Genomic DNA, 27,517 nt, shown 5'->3' with positions numbered 1-27,517 from the left:
AAAGATCAGGCAGGGTATTGCAAAAGGAAATTCTCACTATTTCAGGCCGGTTCTGCGGGCGCGCGCCATCGGAATCTGTCTCGGGGCTGCCCGGACTCTCCTCATACCGCCTTACTGCACCAGCCAGGACCGGGCCCCACTGATGGACCTGCTGCACAGCCATGGCGTCCGGGCCACCCAGCACCTCCAGGAGAACTACCAGGGGTCCCTGGGCTTCCTCAGCCTGATGTCGGCTGTCGGCGACCCCCGCAACACCTTTCTGCTCTACTTCCCCGTCTGGTTCCACCTGAGCCGGCGGGTGGGCACACGGATGATATGGGTGGCTGTGATCGGAGACTGGCTCAACCTCATTCTCAAATGGTAAGGGGGCTCCAAGAGGGGCGCACCGGGGGCTTTTCAATTGAAGACTCCCAACTTGTGGTGTGATCTTAGGCAGAGACGTTTTAAGGCATGGGCAAAGTGGGCGCTGACCCAGGGCCCCAGCCTTTCAGGGCCCCCTGATGGAGCCAGCCCTGTTCTGCAGAGAGTCTTGCCCTGGTGACCTTGAATACTCATTGAACAAATTGTTTCAAATAACCGTTTTCTTTTAATTTATTTCCAATGTGGCTGATCTGTGGGAGTCCATCACAGACATTTTGCAGAGAAATGTTGTGTTGATGTTTCTTGCAACATCCATAAAAATGTTAATTTTAGAGCAAAACAGGACGTCACATAGGAAAAATGGGATGGGTCACAGATATTATTTGCAATAATATTAGTGAGATCTGAGCTGCTGCTACTGTCACAATATTGAAAACCCACATCACTATCCCTGAATATTAGATGGCAATGCATTCAGAATATGCAGTGACCTGACCAAAGAGGGCACGAAAGATCTGAAACTGGATAATAAATTCAAAGCTGATACAAACAGGAACCCCTAAAATTTGTTTGGCCCTAGGACCCCAAAATCCTTAAGACATCCCTGATCTTTGCAGGTCATCTCACCTCCCTGCACCTGACAAACAGCAGAGGGCACCTAGAAAATTGTGCAACTTTCTTACAACCCATCCAAATGCCGCAGGCCAGGTCCGAGAAGTCAAGCAGGCCTGGGCAGAGTGTGCGCAGTTTCGCTATGCAGAACTCCGCGGAGTGACCAAAAATCTCGACCCTGCTACGCGTAGTTTGGCAGGCCGCAGAGTGCGTTAGGTCGCCCATTTGCGCTGATTCTTAGCGCCGGGTGTAGAAGGAGAAGGAAATACCACATTAGAGAGCGGTGAACGTTAAATGCAAGGCTACACGAGGGATCCAGGTAGGAACTTTAAATGATACCCCCTTGCATGGAACATCTAAAAAAATAAAGGGAAAACGTATTTTCCACCAAATTGTAACTGTTCAATATAAAGTGACTATCAATAAATGACGTGAATACAAATAAAACTGGGCAAAAAGACTTGTTCTTATGAAATCATATGGCTGTTTTTTACGATTGCTGTTAACCATCCCTTGAGCAAGCCTGGGAGGGAGCTTTTCTCTGTCAGCAGTTCTTTATCGGTGCCTGGAAGAAGGTCACAGTTCTGTTTTGTTGAACGAGGCCGTGCTTGAAATCTGTGCTCATGAGCTGAATGGTGGAGCAGGACAAGGCATCTTGCGGTCTTCTTTCACAATCTGTTCCCAGTTTAACCTGTTCTCCTTTGAAGGACGGTCTTTTTTCTACAGTTCTACTTGCCCACACGTCTCCAGTGGTATCACACGAGCTGGATGTGTGAATGAACCATTTGAAATCAGTGGTGCATGGATAACCTTCCATCGTCCCTAAAACCACCCATCCTCCCTGTCCATCTCTAAAACAGCCAATGACTCTCAGTAACCACCAGTATGGATCTGTCTTAGACCGCAGATGTGCAGATGAACAGCGTACCAACCCTGCCCCAAATTGCTGGCACTCTTTCACAAGACCTAATCTTCACAAAATAGCAGTACAAGAATGTAGTCCGTGTTATAATAACTGTATATATACATCTGACTAAGTAAAAGTAGCTGCTGGAGGTGGTCCCCAGAGACGGATAAGCATCAACAGACTTTTCCTCTTTGTTTCCATTTGTAGGATCATGTTTGGCCAGAGGCCCTACTGGTGGGTCCAGGAGACCAGCATCTATCATGGGCAAGCGGCCCCGCGACTCCAGCAGTTTCCCATTACCTGTGAGACAGGGCCAGGTGAGAGCCAACGCGGGGTCGTCCGTAAAGTAAGCGGACATCCCATGAATAGTTTCAAACTTGTGGCAGGATAGATTTCTGCTGACAACGAAAGGATCTAGTGTAAGGTTTCTAAGGCAATGGTGATCACTGTCCGGGTATTCTTAGGTGGTGCGTATATTGCATGGAAATGACCATTAATTTTATGTATCGGGCGGCTGCACGAAACCAGGTATTCTTCTGCGGTTGGCGTGTGTCATGGAGGATCAACCAGTTATTTTACGTAGTGGAACCACTGCAGGGACCACATACATTTATGTGTTGCATAAGTCACACAGGGGTGACCAGTTACTTGAAGTTGTATAGGGGGTGCATGAGACCAGGTATTGTGCTGTGATGCGTGTGCATCACAGAGGAGTGACCAGTCATCTTATGTGATGGGGAGGCTCCAGGAGACCAGGTATTCTTCGGTGGTGTGTGTGTGTGTATTGCGGACATGTGACCAGTTCTTTTATGCATAGCAGAGGAATGTGATCAGTTATTTTATGTGATGAGGTGGCAGCAGGAGACCAGGTTTTCTTCAATTGTGTGTTTTGTGCAGGAGTGACTAGTAGTTTTATGTGGTGAGGTGGCAACTGGAGACCGGGTCTTCTTCAATGGTGTGTGTTTTGTGCAGGAGTGACCAGTTATTTTATGTTGTGTGTGTGGCTGCAGGAGACCAGGCCTTCAATGGTGTGTGTTTTGTGCAGGTGTGACCAGTTAGTTTATGTGGTGGGGCGGCTGCTGGAGACCAGGTCTTCTTCAATTGTGTGTTTTTTTTGTGCAGGAGTGAAAAGTAGTTTTATGTGGTGAGGTGGCAACTGGAGACCAGGTCTTCTTCAATTGTGTGTGTTTTGTGCAGGAGTGACCAGTTATTTTATGTGGTAGGGCGGCTGCGGGAGACCAGGTCTTCTTCAATGGTGTGTGTTTTGTGCAGGAGTGACCAGCAAATCTATGTGGTGGGGCGGCTGCTGGAGATCTGGTATTCTTCTGTGGTGGGTGTGTCATGTAGGAGCGAACAGTTATTTTATGTGTTCGAGTGACTGCAAGGGATCACGTATTATTCTGAGGTACGTGAGTTGTTTGGTAGGTATGTTTATAAACGCACTTCTCCCGCATGCCCCCTGAGGCTGCAAAGAAAAGTAACAACTGAGCTCAAGTGATATTGGAAAGCGAGGTTTTAATTAAAAAAAAAATATATGGTGTTAATAGAGTTGTAGATGCATAGGCAGTTTGTTACAAAGCTGATACACACAGACGAAAAATAAATGATCTCCTGTTCGAGTTTAACGGAATTTGGGAACTGTGATAAGGCGACGTCCAGAGGACTGCATATGTCTAGCTGGTAGGTGTATTTAATTCTGTTTGGATATAAAGTTAGGCGTAGTGATGTACAGAATCCGATGTACTATGCACAGACTCTTAATTTGGATTTGCTATTGAATAGGAAGCCAGTGTAAATCTTTTCACATAGGGGTCTTAGGGCTGAACCTTAAAGCAGCCACCGCCAGTCTGGAGCATGATTTTGAAAGGGCTGCAGACAGTAGAGAAGAGATGTTTTATATTAAGTTACAAACTGTTACAATAGTCCAGTATCACACCAATGATACCCGATAGCCACTACTCTCCGGTCAGATGTGAGAAAGGCAAGATGGGGCAAAGTAGACGGAAAGATAAAGGGGGTACCACTGTCAATACTTGGTAGTCCATTTGTAGAGCTGCATCTGTTTTAACTCCAAGACTCTTCACTACTTTGGAAGAAGGTGGGCAAATGCCCCATTTAACTGGCCAGCAAATAGGTTGCCATTTTAAGCTTGGGCCAGTGCTGGATCATCCAACCATGGACAGCGGTAAGAAGAAGCCATAGTAGTAGAGATAAGCTTAAATGAAAGTGGAGTATCATTAGCATAAGTGTAAAGGTTGAGACCAAAGGACTGGACTATAGATGCTTGTGGCAACAAGTAAATCCTATACAGATTTGCAAAATTGATGAAACCTGCCCTACCCCACAAAAAAGATGTTTTAGGGATGATGGACTTCAGCCAGAAGCACCAGATGCCTTCTGCCTGTGAGAAAAGATGAAAAAACATGAAGTACTGCTCCTCCATTGCCTATGGACAGAAGATGTTTTATTAGAAAGGTATGGCCGACGGTATCACATGCGGTGGAGAGATCCAGAAGGATTAAGACAGAAGAGGAAGTCGAAGATCATCTACCACTGCTAAAAGAGATGATTCTGTGCTGTGAAGGGGGTAAAAGTCTACCAGGCAATCAATAAGGATGTTATTTGAGTCCAGAAAAGGCTTAGTTGATCTTCCACCTGAGCCTCCAATATTTTAGAAAGCTGTAGGAAGCAGAGCTATTGGGCGAAGAGGAAGAGATATTATCCAAAATAGTCTTTTTTATTAACAGAATGATACATCTGTAGCAGAAATTAAGTACACATTACCAATATCATGAAAAGGTGTAGAATCCTAGGCTCCTGGTTTGGATATATATTATAATTTAATTTTAAATATGAGCTCGCAGCTGAGCGATTCAGTGCCAACAATATTTCCGCTAAATCTTTGGGTGCAAATGTAGTCCACTTAACTGTCTAGGAAGTGGAATCAATTGAGATCCAATCTTGTAACAAGATGTAGATGTCTCATCTTGATTGAGATTTATTTATTTAGAGTTTTATATAGTGCGAACATGACCCACAAGGGTATCAGAGCACTTTACACATGAACAGGATGCAAGACGTAAGCAAAGCAGACAATGATAAGCAATAATAAGTCAAAATTAAAAGTACATGTAGTCATCTGGGGTTTGGGCCGAAATTTTGTGCCTGGATCCGACTCCTCTACACCAAGCCGCTGGCCCATGTCGTGGCCAATGGGCATATGTCGGAGGATTTCCCTCTGGGGCGGGGTACGCGTCAGGGATGCCCGCTCTCGCCGCTGCTTTTCGCCCTCGTGCTCGAGCCTCTCGCGACTTGGATACGGTGGGAGCCTATGATACGGGGCCTCCGCTGGTCGCCGAGCTGGGAAGACCGTGTCTCCCTATACGCGGATGACATACTGTTCTACTTAGCTTCCCCTCGGCGCTCTATCCTAACGTTGCTTAACATCTGCGAGGTGTTTGGCCGGGCATCCGGTTACACGATAAACTGGTCGAAGTCGGTCCTCCTGGTGCTGCGGGGCCCCCCCCCTCGACTGCCGGAGGGCTGCCGGATACAGGTGGCGGAGGGGTTGTTTAAATACCTAGGGGTACACATTACACGGGAGCACCAGGAATTTTACAGGCTCAACTTGGGCCCTCAATTGGACCGCCTCAGGCAAGATGTGCAGCACTGGGGAACGTTGCCCTTGACCCTGGTGGGGAGAGCGGCGCTCTTTAAAATGATGGCCCTGCCGCGATTTCTTTATGTGCTGGAAAATACTCCATACCCGGTGCCATCGACCTACTTCCGCGCGGTGGCGGCGCAGGTCTCCGGCCTCCTCTGGGGCAACAAACCAGCACGCATTGCCCAAGCAAAACTTGTCTGTGGGTGGTACGACGGGGGCATTGCGCTCCCAGATATCCAGCTCTATTACTGGGCGGCGCAGCTTAAGGTGATCAACCAGTGGCTCCATGCGCCCCAGTCGGATCCCGCGTTTAAGGCAGATAGGGACATACTGGGTGACAGGGGTCTGCTGACTCCACTATATGATGCCCGGTTGGCCCCGAAGCTGATCGGTCCCCTGCGACAGACTGTGTCTCTCTGGCATGCGGCGCAGGCCAGGCTGGGTTGGCGGGGAGTTCTGACGAAACTAACGCCTCTCTGGGATACAAAACGACTGGGGCGGCTGAGGGACAGCAAGGGCTTCGATGCTTGGGATGCCATCGGGATCTCGGTGGTAGGCGATGTGGTGCAGAAAGGGGAGGTGGTTCAATTCAATCGCCTACAGCAGCAATACGAGCTAGCTCCCTCGGAATGGTTCCGCTATCTACAGATGAAACATGCCCTGACGACGCAGTTAACCCCAGGTGTGCCGATTCCGGAGGCCTCCCCACTGGAGGACAGGTTATTGACCGAATACATGCCTAAGAGAGCCACATCCTTTACGTACCGTAAATTGGTCAACAATTTGCCTGACTCTATGGGACTATTGAGGGAGAGGTGGGCAGGCGAGGTCGGCGAATTTGATGACCCAGACGGCGGGAGGCGCTGGCTTCACCGCGTGAGGCGGGTATACCCTCGAGGCTGCGGTTGGTGCAACTTCGTATTTTGCACCGCTCATATTACACCATGAGCTTGCTACATAAACTGGGTAGAGCGCCGCACCCCTTCTGCCTGCGGGGTTGCGGGGAGGAGGGCACCTTCTATCACCTGATCTGGGACTGTCCCGTTCTCCAGTTATTCTGGAGGCGAGTGCTGCGCACGATGTCACAGGTGTGCGGGGTGTCATTGCTGCCAGAGCCCAGGCGTTGCCTCTTGAATGTGTGGGAGCCCACAGATCTCAATCGTCAGGCGCAGGGCTGGGTGACGCTTGGGAACATGACGGCCAAACGGAACATAGCCCAAAAATGGGGAGCGGTGGAGACGCCGTTGCTATCAACGTGGAAGGGCGAGATGGATAGGGCTATGTTTGCTGAGCGCTCCGTTTTTGTCAGGCGGGGTTGTCCTCGTAAGTGGGCCAGAGTGTGGGGAGCATGGAACAAGTATAGAGGTAACATATGTGATCCACCACCTCTTTCTGATGAGGACTCCTCTGATTCGGATGGCTAGGGAGGCCTTGGGGGTGGAGGGGAGGGTGGGCGGTACGGGTGATTGTCGGATATCCAACCTGGGCCTATTTGAAATAATTTTGACTGTGCACGGTGATTTCCTAATGTACTATATATACGGCCTGATTCTATTTCTGTTGATTGTCTTTGTTGCAAAAACAATAAAAACGTTTTTAAAAAAAAAAGTACATGTAGTGGTGGTACGAGGACAGGGTGAGGAGCTACCTCGGGACCCAAAATAAAGAAACATTGAGATACATAACTAACTAAGGTGCCGTGTAACATATCGCAAGAGAAGCCTGTAAGAACAGTGAAGGTCGATGCGACAAGGACCTATAAACTAGGGTGGATATTTGTTCATCAATAACAATTTTACTTGTGCTTTGCTTTGAAAGACACCAATGATGGATTAACTTGAATTTCAGAGGGAAGGGAATTCCACATTCTTGCCTTAAGAGGGAGTAAGTGTAGAGATTTCAAATTCGGTGTGATGTAGCATTTGGATCCGGTAATGAGCCTTGCTGCAGAATTAAGTGAAGTCCTGAGGGGTGCCAACTTTGATCTTGGAAGGCCTGAAAGGGATGAATTTCCATAGTCCAACCTGGAGATAACTAGGGCTTGGACCACTGACTTGAAGTCTTTCCTTATGATGCTCATTTGGAAGGTAGCTACTCTGGTAGCTGCGCTGATGTGTTCCTGCATGTTCAAATTCTTGTATACTGCTATTCCTAGTGATTTCTTGGAGTCAATGACCTGTGGGATACAATTTAGGGCAGGTAAATGTTTTAACCATTTCCCAATGTCTAGTGAGTGAGTGAGGGGTGAAATTAAAAGGAATTCTGTTTTGAGAGTGTTTATTTTGAGGTGGTTGAAGGTCAGCCAATTCTGAGTTTTTTTATAAAGTTGCATTAAGAGAACTTATATCTTCAGGAGAGGAGATTTTAAGGTAAAGTTGGGTGTCGTCTTGCGATACTTGATGTTAGATCATTTCAGAAATTCAGTTAACAGTTCCATGAACAGGTTGAAGAGTGGGTGATAGCGACGAACCCTGCAGAACACCTAGTGTGACAGGCGTGGGGTTAGAAAGGGAGTAGTTAATCTTTATTATTTGGGATTGATTGTTGTGGAATGAGGCGAACCAGTCTAGGACATGACCAAAAAGTCCCATCCTGAGCAGTGGCGTAGCTAGGGGGGGCGGTCCGCCTCAGGCGGCACTATTTAGTGGGAGGACAAAGGCATTCAAAGGCTCGGCTTGCTTTCGTGGACGTTCGGGTCTGTTTATGGATGTGGTCTTTTTAAACCATAAGGCTTACGTTTATTAAGGATATGAGCAATGGACATTGAAACGGTTCCCTTCAGGGCCCTGTAGTCATGTCCTTAACTTTTCAGGTAAAACCACTCACTGATTTCTGAATAGTGAGTGAGAGATCGTTAAGGTAACCATGTTGTTTCTGCTTACATTTCACATGCTTTACTTAATCTTGCATTCCCTATGAGTGTTTGCTTTTACTTTTTTTTTTCTAGGCAGCATATTACTCTTATCAAGTGCAAAATTTGAATTGAGCATCATCCAAGTGTTTATAGCGGGCACAATTAGGTTGTAGCTGAAGGCAGTGCGAGTTTCTGTCAGTGGGGCAGTATGGTGTTCAGTGGGGGAGAGGATGTGGCACTATGGCCAGAGCTGTCGAATTTGGAACTGGGTTCAGCCTTCATGACCAGTCCACCAGACCACTCTACCGAGGGAGCATATTCCCATGCTAGACCTTACAAGGCCCCACTAGACCTTAGAAGGCTTGATGTCTTAGCACAAGCAGGTGTACCCTAGTGGTGTCAATTGTGACTTAACCTTGAAGGCCTGTCCACCACAATCCATACTGAAGTTCATCCCCAGTCTTGCGGGCAGGCCTCCGAAGCAGCACACCCTAGAGCAACAGTGATCCAGTCACTGTGATTCTGTCACTGAGGTCACATGAACCTTGAGCAGCTTAGGGCGGTGCGAGCGGTGTGACCGCACCGGATACCTATTTCGGGTGGGTGCGTAGTGTTTGCAAGTATATTATGGTTTAAATAAAACTTGCTGCCTCCTTCCTGGCCTCCAGCAATTTTCACAAAAAATAAAAATGTCATGATAACTTCGGTGATTAATGTTCTTCCTAGAGAGAGATCCGAGTTTTGTCTAGTGGAAGGGTTGACTCCTGGAAAGGTAGCACAGAGGGTTAATGTGCCTGCTGCAAAGAACATGTACCATGCAGATCACAAAGTGCACTGCTTTAATGGGGGGACCATGATGAATGGTCATTTAATGTCAGCTGTAAATGATGGATCCCTGAACAGTATAACAAACAACAAAATGGCCAGAAAGGTTGTTGAATAATAATTTAGCAATGCCTAGCCATTAAATCCTAAGCATGCATAATTTATTTTATATTGTTTTGCAGTTTCAAATTATTATGCAAAGAAACATTTCATCATGTCTTGGAAAAGAACCACTGGTTTTGCACATTTAATGACAAAAATACATATACATGAAGATACAAAATACTTAATACACACAAATACAAGACATAGACACCATATAAAATGTCAATTGCTTCCTACAAGTCTTTAGAAAACACCAGTCCATGTATGACACAAAAGAAAGAGGCAGACGTATCTAAATTCAACCGTTCTGCCTGCTTACTGAGCTGAAAGTTACTCTATATACAAGGGGTCATAACCCATTAGGGGAATACATCTCTTTTAACATTCCTTGGGGTGCCCCATAAATATCATGGCATCAGCTCAGAATCGTCGACGCGTTTCAAAACCTAAGTTGTTCTGGGGTTCTCCTCAGGACGGGGACTGGAAAATGGCCTTGACTGCAATAATTTGATGCTCCAAGGTATTGTCAAATTTTCAGGATGTAACAAATTCTCTGAGAGAAGAGAAATTCTACCGAAGTATCCAACTAGAACGTGATACTTAGCATGGTGTACTGTCCATCGTTTATGTGGGGTAGAGGGGCCCTAATAGTGGCCTGTAGAATTCTTACAACTTCAAATAACTTCCTGATAAACCTTACCTGACGTTTAGAAGTAGTTATCTGCTTCTACTCGAACTGCCATCTTTTTGCCGTGAGTCACGTATCCACTACGAGCACTTTCCCAATATCATTGAACAGTGTCATGTATGTGCATGTTTGCATTGTGCTGAGGGGATTACCAGGTAATTGTTCACGCAGCTCTCTGATGGATGTCACATGCGGTTTTTCTGAGTCCCCATATAGATCATGCAGTCTGTGTGTTCTCTTTTGTACTGCCAGTCACTGGTGTATTCAACTGTGTAGCCTTGGACCGTGTCATGTATGTGCATGTAACTTGCATGATCGAGGTAACTATTAGCGGCGATACTACGTGTCTCTCGGTCCTCTTTCAAGTGCTTGCCGTCCTTTTTCCCCAGCAACCCCCACCAGGCGCCACAATCTCTAGCTACGCCTCTGATCCTGAGTTCCAATAAATCAAGGAGGTTGTCATGTTTGATCGTATCGAATGCTGATGAGAGATTTAGGAGGATTAGGAGGCAGGATTCATTATGATCAAGCATTTGCAGCACGTCATCAACTATGTGAGTAATTGCAGATTCAGTGCTTTGGCCCGGACGGAATCTAGATTGGTATTGGTCTGGGAGTTGGAAGTGATCGATGTGATTGCATAGTTGAGTGTGGACGTATTTGTCGAGGAGTTTTGGAACCGTTGGGATGTTGGAGATAGGGCGGAAACTACTTAGGTTAGTGTGATCCGCAGTGGGTTTCTTGAGAATGGGGGATATCTGTCCAGATTTGAGGCAGTCTGAAATAGAACCTTGCAGAAATTATGCATTTACTATTTTGGTCTAGAGTGGGAGAAGAGAGGTTATAATCTCCTTGAAGAGATTTGCGGGGAGTGGGTCGCTGAAGTGGTTGGAAGGTCTCAGTGTTGATAAGATTTTTAGAATGGTAGTTTCATCAACGGATTTGAATGAACTCCACGCTGCATTATTTTTGGGGACGCTCCAAACCCAAGGGTGGGGTGGGCTGATGTGTGAAAGCACCGGAAGGAGAGACATTTCAGAATGTAAGTCACTTCCAATCTTTCCCGGCTTTCCATGGAAGAAGGAGGCTAGTTCTTCACAGTTAGGTAGCATGATAGATCTAGATAGAGGGTTGGCATGCCTGTTAATTGTGATTTGACACGTTCAAACACATTTTTAGGTCGGAACCTGGCATCATCTAACTGATTCCTGAAGTCAGCTTTAGCGCTACAAATGAGTTTGTTGTAGATACTTCTCTGCGATCTTAGGTGCTTGAGGTGATCGAGAGTAAGGGACACTCTCCATGAGCATTCCGCCAGTCTTAGTTTGCGTCTATCCATGTTCAGGCTGCCATTGAACCAAGGCTTAGAATCTTTGGTGGACACTCTTTTTTAGCTGGAGAGGTGCCATATCATCTCAAATGTCTGTCATTGAATTGTAGTAATGATCCACAAGGCTCTGGGTATCTGACATGTCTTCTGGAGAGTTTAGCATGCGGTTGCTAATAGATGTCAGTTCGTGCAGGTTTATGTTTCTAATGTTCCTTTTCCAGCGACTAGGTTTTTTAATTTGTGTCTTTTTAGAGGACATTGATTTTGTGATGCAGAAGGTGATGCAATGGTGGTCTGTCCATTCACATGGGACAATAGATTCAAGTTGAATGGTGTTGGCCTTGGAGAGGATTAGATCTAAGGTCGATCCCAAGTTGTGGGTAGGACTATTGCAGATCTGGACCAGGTGAAGATCAAATAGAAATGTTTTTAGGCTAATCACTGCTTGATCACAAGGGTCATTCCAGTGTAGGTTGAAGTCACCAAGGAAGATCTGAGCACAGTGGGGAATGGAGTTGGTTGTGATGATTTCCATGATTTGTTTAATAAATGGTAGGTTATCTCCTGCATGTAGTTTGCAACTAGATCTTTCCTTACTCAAGATATCGACACCCAGGTATTCACATGAGGAGAGAGATGTTCTGAGCTTGCTTCACAGAGAGGTTGTTGTGGTGTATGCAGGCGATACCTCCACCTGGTTTGATTGGTGTATCTAATCTGATGATGTCATATATAGGGGGCACAAGGATGTGGAGGAACCATTTAACCATATTTCTGTCAGAACTATTAGGTCAAGATCATGTGTAAGGATAAGGTCAGCGATATCAGCTGCCTGTTTAGATGCCGAACGACAGTTGAGTAGCATACACTTCAGATGTGGTATGGTGCCAATGGAGGACTTGTGAGTGATGGGAATTTGCTTAAGGTTGGACTTGTTTATTAGTATAGTATTAGGCCTAGGTTCTCTGTATGGATTGGTTGGAATATTATGAATTTGACCAAAGCTGTTTGGGGTGTCAAAGTGTATAGTTTTTTTATGAGAGGTGGAGATCATAGATATGGTTGTCAGATAGTGTAGCTTTCACCCTACAGGGCAATGATTGCTGACCCGGGGAACGGGTCCCCTGAGCTGGTTGTTAGAGATTGTTGAGCATAGATGAACCCGGTTGCTGGTCAGATTTGGGGGTTCCACATTAGCAAGTGTCATCCTTTGTGCCAATAGGAGAGTGGTGGGAGTATCAATGTAGACATGGGTATGTTCAGCAGACTGCAATAGAGAGGGGGGGCAGGTGCTAGTCATATGGCAGTGTGATTCGGTGTTCTCCACATCAAAGGAGTGGAGAGGGATCATTGATTTATGCTGACCCGTGCGGAGACTCAAGGATGTTGTTGGTTAGGTTACCCGGGGAGGACAGGTGAGGGGGGGGGGGTAAAGGGTGGAGACAAATTGGGAGGGGGGCAGAGAGAAGAAAACTCCAGAGCAGTAAGAGGGATGTCTGCAGGGTAAAGCTGGGGGGCTGTCAGAAGGGCAGCTGTATTCATCACAGCACTTTTTGAGATTGATGATTTGATTGAATCTCAAACTATGTCAATTTTGGAAAAAAGTCATGTTTTTCCCCAAAAGTATGAGCTTGACAGATGGGAGAGGAGATACTGGGTAATTCTCTGATAATAGCAAAGACTTCCTTTTGGGCAGGAGAGATTACTTTTTTTATGCGGTGGAGTGACAGCTAGAGACTAGGTATTATTCTGTGGTACATATACATATCGTGGTGGAGCATCCAGTTATTTTATGTGCTGAGGTGGCTGCTGGAGACCAGGCGTTTTTTTGTGGTAGTGTTGTGTGTGTGTCATACAGGAGTGACCAGTTATTTTATATGGTAGGATGGCCCCAAGACACCAGGTGTTCTTCTGTCATGTGTATACTCAGATTCTGGCACCTAAAGTAGACAATTGTAATACCACCAGAAGTACCTTCATACAATGTGTGTCATAAGTAGCACAATGGATGAAGCAAAATTAATTGACACTTATTGGTGAGAAATCAACGATTCTTCCTTATGGGAGGCAATGGTTTAGACACCACCATGGAGCCCATCAGAGCTCAGCATATCTCCTATTCTGGGAGATGTGCCAAAATATGGGGGATAAAAATTAACACCCAGCTCACTTTTGCTTCCTAAATTACTCAAGTTGCAACTTTTTCCTTTACCATTCTGCTGTCACTGCATAAAATGTGTCATCTCCGGTCTGATTTATGTTGGAAAATTGTGATCCAGTCATTGATTGTCTCTTGTCTGGACGACAGATATGCCTTGCATCCACCAGTATCTTATCCACCGACTTCAGGTAGTCCACAACACAGCAGCTCGTCTTATCCTCCATATGCCCAATTCTGCCTTTATCAATAGCCCTTAGAAAACTACACAGGCTACCAGTATGGAAGTGTATCATGTTTTTTTCTGTATTTGAGTTCTTCATTAACATTTGAACACATGCTGGTGCACACAACCATGACTGTAAAGTCATCAAAACATACATATAACCAACTATCAAAGGAGCTAGTCGAAAATTAGTGTAAAACAGGGGGCTGGCAGGGAAAAGCAGTGGCGTAGCTAGACGAAATGCCACCCAGGGCATACCGTAAGTTTGCTGCCAGGTGCAAGTAAGGGGGGTGGGGGTGGGGGGGTCGGCCGATGTTCAACTTATTCAGGGGGTGGGAGGGGGGGGCTGGTGGTACTCAACAGACATGACTTGCTCACCTCTGCTGCCCCCCAAAACAGTGCTCGCCCTTCCCCCCCATAGCTATGCCACTGAGGCACTGGAAACTTGGGGGGAGGTGTGCCTTCAGAACAATAGATCTAATACATATTAAAATTAGATACAGACATCAATGACGTCCGAGCGTCAATGTACCAGTATGTGCCTGTATTCAGCGCTCCAGGTTCCAAGCATGGGAAGTGCTAGGATATTTACTTACAGCAATCCTTTGATTGCGGAAGCTGAAAGTGATGCATACTACAATCACTCTCTTATCACAGCAAATACATCCCACAGAAGAAACATAAGGGGACAGCTATGTAAAAAATAGTGTATCCTGTTTAAGGCTTTAGGCTATACACCTAAAGAAGGGCTTACCCGATTGTGGCCTAGGCTACATCAGGAAAAAATTTACCCACTATCAGCCCTGGGGGTTTACTCCAGCCCTCCACACATTTGTATTAGTTGATATAAATTGAGAGGGTACCTTGGACAGGCTTTTCCTGAAGGATCCAGGCAAATTTGGTGGAGGAGTCTCCACATTACCATCTGGTGCACTTTACAACTAAGGGTGCTAGGATATACAGTGGAAGAGCAAGAACTGTGCAAGTGGAAGATGTAGGATATACAATGTATAATAGGCAAGAGAACACTATGTATATTTTAGGGTCACATCAGTACCATACTTTCAGGAAAAGGGATGGGTAAGGGCGTAGTTGGGACCTTTGGCAGGTATTTAAGCCAGTGGGGCCTACAGCAAGCATGTGCCCAGCTCACAATGTAGACAACATGCCAGTGCCTCTGGAGGAAGTGGGGCAGGAATATCAAAAAGAACTATTGATGGACAGAATGCAGAACAATGTCATACATTCACCCCAGTACAGAGATCTGGGCCTAAATCCATCGTTTTTTTGCTCACCATGCTATTCCAGTTTGGACCCAGCCATATGCAAATCAGTCTTGAACCTGTGCTCAATGGGAACAGTCCAGCCCGAACTGCCAGGTCAGGTCCTCCCTGGACTGGAAACAAGCATCCTAGGACCGGTTTCGGGGTTTCACCCCACTTCAGCCAGGATAGCTTGATTCCAGTGGCATGGAGAGCACGGGACTTACGTCGGAGCATACCCGTCCCACTCGGAGTGACAAATGCAAAAAGAACTATGATGCTTGTTACCGGTCCAGGGAAGACATGGCTTGGCAGTTCGGGCTGGACTGTTCCCATAAGGCACATGGTCAGTCTGATTTGCATATGGCCATGTCTGAACTGGGGTGGTGGAGTGAGCTAAAGAATGATGATGGATTCAACTCAGATCTGTGACTGGGGGTGAGTGTCTGAAAAATGTCAGTGCTCCATTCATCATCTCCTTGTGTTTGCTATAAATAGCAACCAATTAGGAGTTTGTTTCAATAATGAGCAATAAGTTGTGGATTTTAGTGCTTACTGCACCAAAATCTGGGTGTTTCAGTAATTTTCTGGTATTTTTACCCCCGCTATATTTCAGCAGTTTTTCCCTGTACCCCGTTATATTTTTTCCCTTCTTTCAGCAGCAATAACCAATAGGCTCAAACATAACCAAGAATTGTTTTGTTGTTACAGGTAGTCCATCCGGACATGCTATGGGATCTGCATGTGTCTGGTACGTCATGGTGACTGCAGCCCTAGCTCACCTTAAAAGAGATGGAGGAGGCACAAGCTACCGGTGAGTGGACAAACAGGCCACAACTTTGTTCCAGCATGACCGAAAACTTTGGCGCATAGAATGCACAAGAAGATTGTGGCACAAAGCTTCTATCGCTTGATGTGCCTGACTTTTAGGCATAGACTGCATAGAACCAAAATGTAACAGTTTCTCTAAATCTTTACTCCCCTTTGTAGGACCAGGGGTCACCGGGCCCTAAGGGGGTAACGTGACTCGAGCGGGTGGGCACCCGAAGGCTTAAGTGTAAAGCGACCATACAACACACACATCCCCTGAAGCAGGAAGCGCACGCAATAACTGACACCACACAGCAGGTTCAATGAAAATTAATCAGGTTTATCTAAATCAGGTTAGATTCGAAAGCAGTTCATTAGGTTTCAATTGGTAATACCTGAATACATTTAAAACGTCAGGTTCAAAAGCATCTCATTACACTTCAATTGGCAATACCTGAATACATTGAAACGTCAGGTTCAGAAGCATCTCATTACACTTCAATTGGCAATACCTGAATACATTGAAACGTCAGGTTCAGAAGCATCTCATTACACTTCAATTGGCAATACCTGAATACATTGACCAAGACGCGACACCTGGTGATCCTGGGGAGCGTCAAGCACAGCGGTTAAACATAGCGCTGCGCATAGCAATCAAACAGCGTTTAAAATCAGGCATAGAATCATCGCGCTGCACATAGCAATCGAATAGCGCGTTAAATCAGGCCTAAGAGCATAGCGCTGCACATGGCATTTGAATAGCGTGTTAAATCAGGCCTAGGAACATAGCGCGTTTAATTGGAGCACGGAACTCAGGGCACCTGGCAGACTCTTAGCGTGTCGAATTTGGTAGACGCCATGAGGCGGAGAACCCTAGCAGTTTGAGCAGTTTGTGGGGCTTGGTAACTCCTTGGCGCTTTACATGAAGCAGTTCCACACAGCGCGGTGTCTGGAAGGCAGTCAGGGGTCCGCCCAGTCTCTGGCACGCTTAGGGGGCAGTTGAGACCTCGCGGGGGATCTCCCTGGGGGAGGGGCGTACTCCGGGCCTCGGAGGCCTCCCTCCCTCCTCCCCAGAGATTACCTGCGTTGCGGATCTTCCTCCTTCTCAGCGGGGGCCTCCCGGCGATCTCCGGGTCGAGGGCCTCCCTCGCGGGCTTCTCCTGCCGAGTTGAGTGGTGCGGGGAGTGGGGGACAAAGCGCGGGGCTCCCGGTCGGGTCAGACGTGACCGGGGAGCTCCGCCGGCCTCACCGGTGCTTCTGGGGACCTCCTCGCTACCTCAGGGGCCTGCGCCCGCCAATGGCAGTGCGGTCTGCGGGGGCGCAGCCCAATCGACCAATGGGGCTACGGCGGGGGCGGTGTTTCGCAGTCGGCCCCCGTCAGGTGACTCGAGTTCCTGGCTTCAGGCCTACGCGGCCGCGGCAAAGCGCCTGGGCCCAACGAGGCCTTCTCGGCGCTGGGGGTCGCAATTCTTCGGCTGCGGCGGCAGCGGCGGGGCCCCGGGCTTCTCCGCGGGCCCTGGTGATGACAGGGGCAGCCTTCCGGCCCTGGGCCGCAGCGGTGAGTGCGCCTCCGATTCCTTCACCCGGGGGGGGCAGAAATTAAGGGGTGATTTCGGCGCCCAGCGCCCGTGGCAGGACTGACTAGGGGGAATCCCAGGCAAGGTCGGGGAGCGCAGGGGTCACAGCGCTAGTACCTGGTTGATCCCCCGGTAGTCCAGTAGTGAGTCTTTAGAAATAAGTTTCAGTAGTCAGTTTCAGCATTAAGTTTCAGCAATCAACTTCAGCATTAAGTTTCAGCAGTCTTAGTGGTGCAGTTGGCTCTGGCGCCCTTGGGGGTTCTGTTGCTTGGGGGGGGGGGGGGGGGTTGAGTTGGTGACTAGTTCGCTCCTAGTCAAGCTTGGCAGATGGCTCCTGAGTTCCCCTCCCGCTGGGCTAGATCAGTGGGCTAGTACAGGATCCCTCACTCACTTAAAAGGCAGCACCTAAGCCCTGTCACTTTCAGAGGCATAGGTCCCTGACTAGGCCCTACCGCCTAAAACTCCTGCGTAGGATCCCCAGGTCTGCGTTACTCCAACTGCCTAGAAAATGTTCCCTCCCTCTGTTAAGTAGCCCTAGGTCAGGAGACCACTCTGTAAGGCGGCAAAAGTAAAACCCCACCTCCCTTCTAGAAGGTTCCAGCACATTCCAGGAGCTTCCCCACTCTAGGTATAGGACAAAAAAGGCAGGCTGGTGTCGCAACATTGTTGTGGGGTTCCAGACAGCTCCTGGCAGCTAGGGTGCTACTAGAAAGGCCACTCCGCAGTAGCAGGGGCCTGTGGCAGCCATCTTAGGGGAAGGGAGCACCTGCACCTTAACACCGATTGGCAATGAAAAGGCACCCAGAGACCTAAGTCCAACACAAAAATGAGGGTGGAAAAATGAGGCACGGTCAAAAATACAGGGGGAGACCACCCTAGGGCTGACAGGTCTAACACCCTTTGTTTATCATTCTGTTTTGTCAAACTTCACTGTTCTTTACTTTTCTGCCATGTATATGCCCATATTTACCCTCTCTGGGCAGTCTTAGGGCAGGAGTCAAAATAGACTGGTTTATGCTCTGCACAGCCGGTCAGGTCCAGAAGGAATTAGCAAGGAGAATCACTTGTGACTATGCTTAGGCAATCATTTCCTGTACCCGCTAGATGGCATCCATGTGTACTTCCCACTATCTGTGAATCAAGCTCTCCCATGAGGTCAAAGCAGTGAAGAACAGAGGTGGACTCCGGGCAGTGCATGCTTTTGACTTTTAGCACATGGTTTCCTGCTTCGCTATGACCTTTAACACTTTATTCCCTGTTACGGTCCATTTTTCAGCTCTCCTGCTAAACGGGGGCCCGTCGCCTGCCTTCTCTTTATTGAGAAGCCTGTCTTTCCATTTTACTCTAGAGCTGGGGTCCTCTGCTTTGCAAGCCAGGTGCCTTTTCAAACATTCCAGCTGTAGAGCACCATCACAAGGAATTTAGGCAAGTGCCCCAGGGACCAGGTACCAAAGGCCTCTTAGACGTGGTGGTCATACTAAATCACAAGCAGGTGAATGTCTGCCTCTCCTATGAGCCACAAGGAAGCCATTACTTCCTCTGGCCCTTTCTTAAGTACAGACCCTATCTTAGTCGCTCTGTGACAATCTAGTGGACATGGTATGTGCCGGACCTTTATTGGTGCCTGGCTTTAGCTCTTCTGAAGGGAGTGAAGTCCTATAGAGTAGAGGTCACCTATAGCCACACAAAACAGGGACATGGACAAAAGAATTTATGGCTTAATACAGCATTTGCCTACAGGACCGGCTACACATAACAGAAAAAAAACACGGGGTTCTAACTAATGGAGTCAGCAACCCAAATCTGTGGCAGGAGATGCCTGTATCCAAAAATCACTTTTTGTAGCTCTGTCATTAGATGCCCAGCGAGAAGAACCCTTTCATGGCCACAGACACTCCGTGGACTCAGTCATAGTTCAGTGGGACTGCAATTGTGGGTTCACTACCTGGAGAGGCTCAAAACTTGAGATCAAAAGAAAACAGTGTTGCATAATAACGTCCTAAATCGAAGATTATTTCCTGGTCCCTGAAGGGCTTCCTCACACTACTGTTGTAAGCTGGTCACAACTTACACATCATTTAAACAGAGCAGTTCTGCTTGAACCAGAAGGGAAACTACTTGAACCTTAACTATAGGATGGTAGCAGGCTTTTAAATGAGCCTTGTAGCTCAAACGTGTCCTTCGACATCAGGCATTATCTGCTGCGGCGGCCATCACAGATCATGGGTGGCAGGGGGTGGGGTGCGGGGGGACAGGAGGGAAGAGGGCTTTTATAAAAAAAAAAATTAAAAGGATGAAAAAAAACATACCTTCTCGCCACGTCTCTCTTCCATAAATTCCTTGCTCCGGCCAGAACAGGAAGCACGCCCAGGCTCAGGCTCCCCATAGCCAATCATAACGCTGCATTGTGATTGGTCTGAGCGCTGTAGTTCTGTGCTTAGGCAGGCAGTGGGAGCCTGGGCATGTTCTCCACCCAGGCTGCAATACAGCCTGGATGGAGAACATGCAAAGTGTGCATGAGTGTTTGTCCAGCTCGAGACGGCCAGCCAAACATTCATGCTCAATTACAAAGTGTGCTCACCACTCCCCCTCTCCTGTCGTCAGAGCAGCCACGCCCGCCCTGTAAAGCTGCTGAGGCAGGAACAAATAATCTGATAACAATGTTCAATTATCATTGTAGGTTTCCTTTATTTCACTGCTAAAGAGCAGTTGTGAGACATTCCTCCACCTTAGCGTAGGAGCCGCCACTGGCTGTAAGCGTTGGCAGACAAATTCCTCAGGTCACGATGCCCATTCGCAACTGAGAACTGAACACCAGAATGGCCATTCCACTCATTGAGTTGCTCTCAGTTGAAACGCCTTGCCACTAAACTAAATTCAAAGTGCCTGTAATTTGCACCTTTTACAGCCACATGCAGGCAATCAGAGTGGAGAGACTTCAGTCTCGAATGCCCAGAGAAGTTTATGTAAATGTTACCGCTCCCTCAATCTCTCGACCTCAGGCCAGCTATGGTTTTCAGGTTAGTTCTAAGCCTAAACAATATGCAGCAGGGAGCTCCTTAATTTGCCCCCTGAAACTGGCAAGAATTCAGCACCACTCATTTCGGTTTTTGAACTCCTATACCATGAAGATTACCTTTACATGCATCCAAATGCGTCCACATCAAAGACAATTATTGGCAAATTAAGAAAGCCTTTACACAATACCCAATTGGGCGTCTGAAGTTTTGCCCTACAAATCAGTCTTTTATTGCCCTAAGAAAAAAATTCAAATCTCAATCTGCTTATGCATAAAAGAGAACCCTACCCTTTTTTAGCTGTTGAATTCTCCATTCAAACTCTTTGCTTCCTGCAAGTAGAAGTGAAAATGAAAGATAGCCACATGGGGCCACACCGCATACATCCCATAAACACCATCACAAAGTTACAAATTATTCGCCAAATGCAAAGTTTTCCTAATCTGTCACCATCCAGACAAATGTCATTCGATGGAACTCTCAAACCAAAGATTCAGATCTAGAGGGAAGGGTAAGGTAACAATATCCATTTTGGGACTTTTGGTCCAATGGGTTTTCTTCTTTTATGATTCAGCCACCATTCACAAACCAGTTAAGTCCATTGTCATATATCACAATAGGCTGGCTTTCAACTACTAGTGCATATATCCCCGGGGGAGGAAGGGGGTAAAGGAGAGATGGGGGTGTTGAGATGCTGGACACATTTTCTTTTAAAAGATTATGACGGTAATAGAAATATTTGTCTTTGTTTTCAAGGTACGTTCGAATTTTCCTCTGGACTCTGTTCTGGGTGATACAACTCAGCGTGTGCGTCTCCCGTGTCTTTGTGGCCACACACTTCCCACATCAAGTCATTCTTGGAGTCTTAGCAGGTAACTTGCTCACTGTTTTTGGAAGGTGCTCCGCATAAGGGGCTTTGGGGGATGTGGCTATTCACCTGTGTGGAGGATAGCGTGGGGATGTTTATGTTCCCCTCGGGTCAAAGATATTTCAAATCACCTTCTTACAAAACAAACTTCCTTTAGAGGCATCAAGCCACTACCTTCACATTGACACCCTGCACATTACTGTATCAACACAAGGGATTTGAAATGTGAAAGTAAAACTCTTGCCCCACCCCCAAAATCACTTTCTCTTCCTCCTGTCGACCTCAGTATCACTGAGGAAGACTGCTTTAACTCAAACCCTACCACTCCCCATCTAAACTCTTTCGGACCAGTCACTATTGAAGAAGTCTCAACCACGCTAGACACTATCAAAAGCGGATCCCCCAGGGACCCGGTCCCCCTACGCATCCTTAAGAAAGTGGCCTCCACCATCGCCCCTCCACTCACTCACCTCATCAACACCTCACTGCTCCAGGGAAAAGTTCCCTCCAGCTGGAAGGCGGCTGTCGTCAAGGCGCTCCTTAAAAATACCTTCTGTGGACCCCTCGGATATGACCAATTACAGGCCAATCTCTCTCCTCCCCAGAACCAGTAAAATCGCTGAAAAACTAGTTAACAAAAAGCTCTCGCAGTATCTAGAGACCAACAATCTGCTCAGAAGCTCGCAAACTGGATTCCGTCCAGGGCAGGGCACAGACATCGCCCTACTTGCAGCAGTGGAGGAGGCCAGAGCCCTTTTGGACGCAGGAGGATCAGTGGCAGTGATCCTCCTGGACCTCAGTGCGGCCTTCGACACCGTCAACCATCGGGTCTTAATCCAGCAACTCAAGAACATCGGTGTCGAGGGCACTGCTCTGACTTGGTTCAAATCTTTCCTTGGCCACCGCTCCTTTCAGGTCTGGGAGAATGACACCCGCTCTCCCGTAACCCCCCTCCAATGTGGTGTGCCCCAGGGTTCATCTTTAAGCCCGACATTATTCAATGTCTACATGTCCCCATTGGAGGAGGTTGTCACACCGTTCGGAGTGAAAATCATCAGCTATGCTGATGACACTCAATTAGTGGTGTCTCTATCTCACCCAAACCAAGAACCATCGGACCTCTACAACTGTCTTGCAGAAATTCAAGGATGGATGAATACTTCGTCACTGAAACTTAACGGTTCAAAGACAGATATTCTCCTCCTTGGTCAGAAGGGGTTTTCCCTCTCTCAGACCATCTGGCCCCCCTGCTTAGGTGAACCCCCAGCCCCCAAGTCTGAGATCAAGAGCCTGGGAATTTGGCTTGAAAAAGACTTGTCTTTTAAGACTCAAGCCAAAAAAAAAATAAAAAAACAAAAAAAAAAACAAAAAAAACAAAAAAAACAAACAAAAAAAAAAAAAAAAAAAAAAAATCGCTGGGACATGCTTCGGGCTTCTTAAATCCATCAGGAAGATTTTGCCCTTACTTCCTCCTGTCTCCCAGAAACTGCTAATCCAAGGCCTTATTCTATCAAGGCTGGATTACAGCAATACCATCTATCTGGGCGCTCCCGAGGCAACCCTTAATAAACTGCAAATGATCCAGAACGCCGCGGCCCGGATTCTCACCAATACCCCGGCTAGATCCTCGGCCAAACCAGCCCTGAAACATCTCCACTGGCTCCCAGTGAGAGAGCGAGTAAAGTTTAAAGCTCTCTGCCTGTCACACAAACTCCTACAGGACAAAGGCCCCCCCATCCTAAAAAAATTCATCAGGCCCTACAAAGCTTCAAGATCCCTCCGGTCTGACCATGAATACCTCATCACTATCCCTAGAGTGAAGAGGGTACGCACTGGCGGACGGCGCTTCTCTGTTAACACAGCCCGCCTCTGGAACTCCCTCCCCCGTGACCTTAGGACAGAACCAGAATATCTCCGATTCAGGAAGCGGCTAAAAACTCACCTGTTTCCCTGATTTCCTTTTCCTCTTCTCTCCCCCCCGTTTTCCTCTGGCTTGTCCGGATCTTAGCGCTGGGATACTTATGGGTGACTACGCGCTTTACAAAAACCTACTAACTAATAGTGAAGAGGAATATCAAATTGATTATTACACATGTGGGTACTCTCGGAGCGACATTTCTAGTACGTCAAGGGAAGAGGGCATACCTGCTCTTTTACAAGACACTATGACCGTCCAGTATACGAAGAATCAGAAAATAAATCAAGATGGAAGGCAGAGATGTTCAATATGCACAGTCTTGCTGGTGGTCTTCCTCTCCCCGTGACTGAATTTAGATTTTTTTCTAAGCATCTGTTAAGCGAAATGATGAACACTCTTTCCCTAATCTTTTCAATCTTGGAATAACCAAAGCAAACACTATTGGATATACAACACGTACACAGTTCTATTTCACCTTGCAGGAATAGCCATCTAGGCATGGTCACCGCTTCTAATTGAAGTATTTCTTGCCCATAATCCAGTGATGAGTTGTTATGACACAACTGCTGAAATATTGTGTCTTTTGCCCCAATGCAAACTATGTTCTGCAACAGTGTTTTCTGAAGGTGGCCCAGGCGCAAACTGATCCAGCACTCAGTCTGGCTGAAACAATTTCATTGGCCACAGTGCCTTTGTGACAAACTTTCTGAAAAGGGCAAATATGCACGATCAGAAAGTCTTTGAAGCAAAAATCAACATTGTTGCTAGTTTGCTGTTCTACTGCCAGCTTAGTATGAAATGCAACTGTCACAAGGAGAGGAGTACCACCACAGTAGGTAGGCCACGCTTACTCCAGAGATGAGCATCACCTATTCAAAGTTGCTAGTCTTGCTAATACAGCCAATCTGAACCCAGCAGCTGAGGGCCTTAAGACAAAGCCAGAGCTAGAGGGGTGCTACCATTTATCTAAGATTGGCAAACTTGAATGTAATCATTGGAATTTGAGGTCCAAATTGCATGGGGGGGGGGGGCAATCTGCAGGTGACAACTAATGCCATAACACAAAAATACTTTATAGAATCCTCGCTGAGGAATAAGTCAGCACATATTTTTCTTTAATTGCTATTTAAAGAAATGGGGAAAACATTTGGGAAAAGGCACGGCTAAGGTATACTAAAGTAATTTGGGGTATAGATGATGGACTAGGAATAGGATTATCCTAACTGCTAGGTTACGCGTAGAAATATTTTACACTTGGATGAGGTTGCAACAATTAAGTCATTGTCAAGAAGGGAGATCATCTTATTTTGAAGTTTCAGGCAAAAATTCGAGTGGATAGTCGACACATACTTACGGTTCTAAATATAAGAGTATATGCTGAGCCACTTCATTCTCCGAAATCTTGGTACGAGAGGAGACGTTTGTAAATCAGGTGGTGTTCAAATCCATGGTAAACACAGCTAACTTCTAAAGTAAGTGTACAACACCTGTGGAAAACCAGCTACTGTTCACAGTATAAATGGGTCTTGGATTCGCACCTGAAGTCATTTGTATTATTAATGGACACATCGCACGATACGTTGATTAGCAAGGAACTAAAAAAGGGAACAATCAATCATTCTTTTTTCCTTTACAGGCATGCTTGTCGCTGAAGCCTTCAACCACACGTCTTGGATTTACAGTGCCAGCGCAAGACAGTACAGTGCGGTCAGCTTGGCCCTCTTCCTCTTTGCACTTGGGTTCTATCTGCTGCTGAAACTCATTGATGTAGACTTGCTGTGGTCGGTGGAACGAGCGACCAAGTGGTGTGCCAAGCCAGATTGGATCCACATGGACACTATGCCATTTTCTGGCCTGTACCGAAACATAGGGGCTCTCTTTGGCTTGGGGCTAGCCGTCAACTTAAATGTTTCAAGCAAAGGTTTGGGCAAACGGCAGAAGATGCAGGGGAGCTTCAAAGGACTCAGCATGGTTATCTCCTTGGCTGCCCTTCAACTATTAGACTATGTTCGCATTCCGACCAGCTCTACGTATCTCTTCTATGTCCTGTCTTTCTGCAAGTGCGCAACCATTCCTCTGATGACCGTGGCCTTTGTGCCTTCCTGCATTGAATGGATCACCAACAGCAAAGGTGGGAAAGCCTTTGTGTGAGGCTCCGCACACAGCCCTAGGATATTAAGATAGAACTCATTAATACTAAAATAGAATCAACATATGACAAGTACTTTAGGCAAACATGTTCCTGAGAAGTACTTTGGATTTGCTTGTATTGTGCCAACCCATTCTTACAGAGTGCCACAGCATTCAATTATAATTAAGGTTAGAATTTAATTAATTTGGGAAGAAGTAACTGTCAAACGTTGGCACCCTTGGGCTCATATACATTTAACAGTGTTAAAAATTTACCTGAACCATGTTTAGTGTATGTTTGATGACGATTGTTCAAACAGGGGAAAAGTTGTAGGAGTGTACAAGAACAGTACTTTTCAACCCTCATATGAACCTCATTTGCTTAGGGAGAAAAAAAATAGAACCACCTAATCTTTTTAAATAACACATTGATTGCCTTATTGAAAAACAGGGAATTTTGGTTTATGAGTTTGACAAGTTCTACATAAATTACTACATAACTGGATATATACAAATCAATAATTATTGCTGGCACTAAGAATTATAATCAAGCGATGACAGCAGTAGTCCACAAAAAAAACTAATGATAAATTGTTATAAAATCCTAGACATTTGCCAACAGTAAGCAGAGGTACCCAACAGTTTCAAACCTAAAAAAGTCCACTACATTCATCGATCAACTGCAACTACTATCAAAGATGTTAATTCTACTGCAGTGCTTTTTTATTTTAATGTTTTCCACTTCAACTATACAATTTATTTTTGAACAGGTAAATGGACTTGCCACTTATTTTGATTGGGCAGGCAATGGCCTAACTCTGTCTAGGAAAAAAATCTGTGTGTGAATTACAGGAGACACTCGTAGTCCCAGTGGAGATTTGGGTAAATGTGGCAACATATAACAATGTCTCAATGGGAATCAATAAGGGGACAAACTTAGAGATAGAATATAATTAAGTTATTTATCTAAGTGCATCGATGGAAAACGGTGGAAGGGCATTGCTCGATTTTGAACAGTATTATTATTAGAAGCAGTTTAGTTATACCTCACTGTGGAAATCAGGATTTTTGTAGTTACACTGAACAAAATGACAGCAAACCAAGGGGCTTAGCTGCATAATTAGATACCATAACATTCTTTAAGATGTTTAAGATTAAGATACCGATAAAACACTGCACTGTGGGTGGAAGAAATAAATAAACTAAAAAGCAGGAGAGAAACTGGATGTGTTCCCCCAAGGGATACCCTGTCCCTCCACACAGACGTTACTAGGAATTGGAGAGTTGAGGGCATTGGGGAAGTGAATCAATTGCTCGAGAATAAAGGTTTATTTTCCTTCTTGGGAGAAAAGGAAACGTTTAGAGTTTGATTCCAAACCAACATCTTCAGGTATCTTCTCTTTAAAAATGAGATTGAAGGAGCTTAATAAAAATAAAAAATAAAAATGGACGGACAGGGACTGCTTAATTCAGCATTTCATGAACATTCCACCAGGGCCTAGTATATAAACGGTTAATTAAACACAACAAAAAAAGAAGAACCGTTTGTCAGTAAGCATTGAAGATATAATTTTCAGAATCTGGGTGGTGGGCAATGAACTTGGATGTGGAGTACTTTCCCATCAGCTCAGAACCATATGGCATTTAATATTTCTCAACACAGGCTGGATCACCATCATAACTTCAAAGTAAAATCTCATTAGAGTCAAGTGGCCATTTGCGGGGTTTCATACAGAGGGGGGCTCCTGGTTACATTTTATGTAGGGGTGCTTAGAAGTCAATATTCTGGGAGCAAGTGTATGAGATAATAAGCAGCGTTTTGAAAATGGGTTTGGAAGGGGATTGATTCCTGTGTGGCCATTCAGGGGGAAGAGGCATGGGGATAACGATGGGTGTAATTATATGATACACCGGAATTATGCTGTCCTTTGTCATGGATGTATGATGTGAATCCTCGTTTGCCCAAAAACTAGACAAAGGCAGAAAAGGAGGAAAGGTATAGAATACGTATACATTTAAAACATCTTCTTAACATTCAAGGCACAGAGGTGAAAAGTTATGTGGTTATACGTGATATTACCACTAATCTGGCACTGAAAATAACTGGTGACACAAGTTATAACCTGGAAAAAAACGGAGTCAAAGTTCCATTTCACCTCACATTACCTCATTGTTTTTTAAATTAATAAATATTTACTCAAATATG

The 27,517-nt window shown here is 46.1% G+C and overlaps 1 protein-coding gene across 1 annotated transcript; it reads left to right on the top strand.

Moving 5' to 3' along the window:
- LOC146833260 (glucose-6-phosphatase 2-like) lies at positions 1 to 27,517 on the top strand. Its single transcript, XM_085600928.1, has 5 exons — positions 1 to 360; positions 2,087 to 2,196; positions 15,703 to 15,805; positions 21,152 to 21,267; positions 24,818 to 27,517. The coding sequence occupies exons 1-5, from the start codon at positions 143 to 145 to the stop codon at positions 25,330 to 25,332; spliced, it is 1,062 nt and encodes a 353-aa protein (XP_085457054.1). The 5' UTR covers positions 1 to 142; the 3' UTR covers positions 25,333 to 27,517.

Source organism: Triturus cristatus, chromosome 4_2 (assembly GCF_964204655.1).
Source record: "Triturus cristatus chromosome 4_2, aTriCri1.1, whole genome shotgun sequence".
In the NCBI taxonomy this organism is placed as follows: Eukaryota; Metazoa; Chordata; class Amphibia; order Caudata; family Salamandridae; genus Triturus; species Triturus cristatus.
The sequence above is the reverse complement of the archived record's forward strand: the minus strand, read 5'-3'. Positions and strand labels throughout refer to the sequence as shown.

Excerpts from the sequence above, each read along its gene's own strand:
- LOC146833260 (XM_085600928.1), top strand. The coding sequence starts at position 143 with ATGGACCTGCTGCACAGCCATGGCGTCCGGGCCACCCAGCACCTCCAG. Across the intron at positions 2,197-15,702 it reads TACCTGTGAGACAGGGCCAG|GTAGTCCATCCGGACATGCT; the intron begins GTGAGAGCCAAC and ends TTGTTGTTACAG. Across the intron at positions 15,806-21,151 it reads GGAGGAGGCACAAGCTACCG|GTACGTTCGAATTTTCCTCT; the intron begins GTGAGTGGACAA and ends TTTGTTTTCAAG.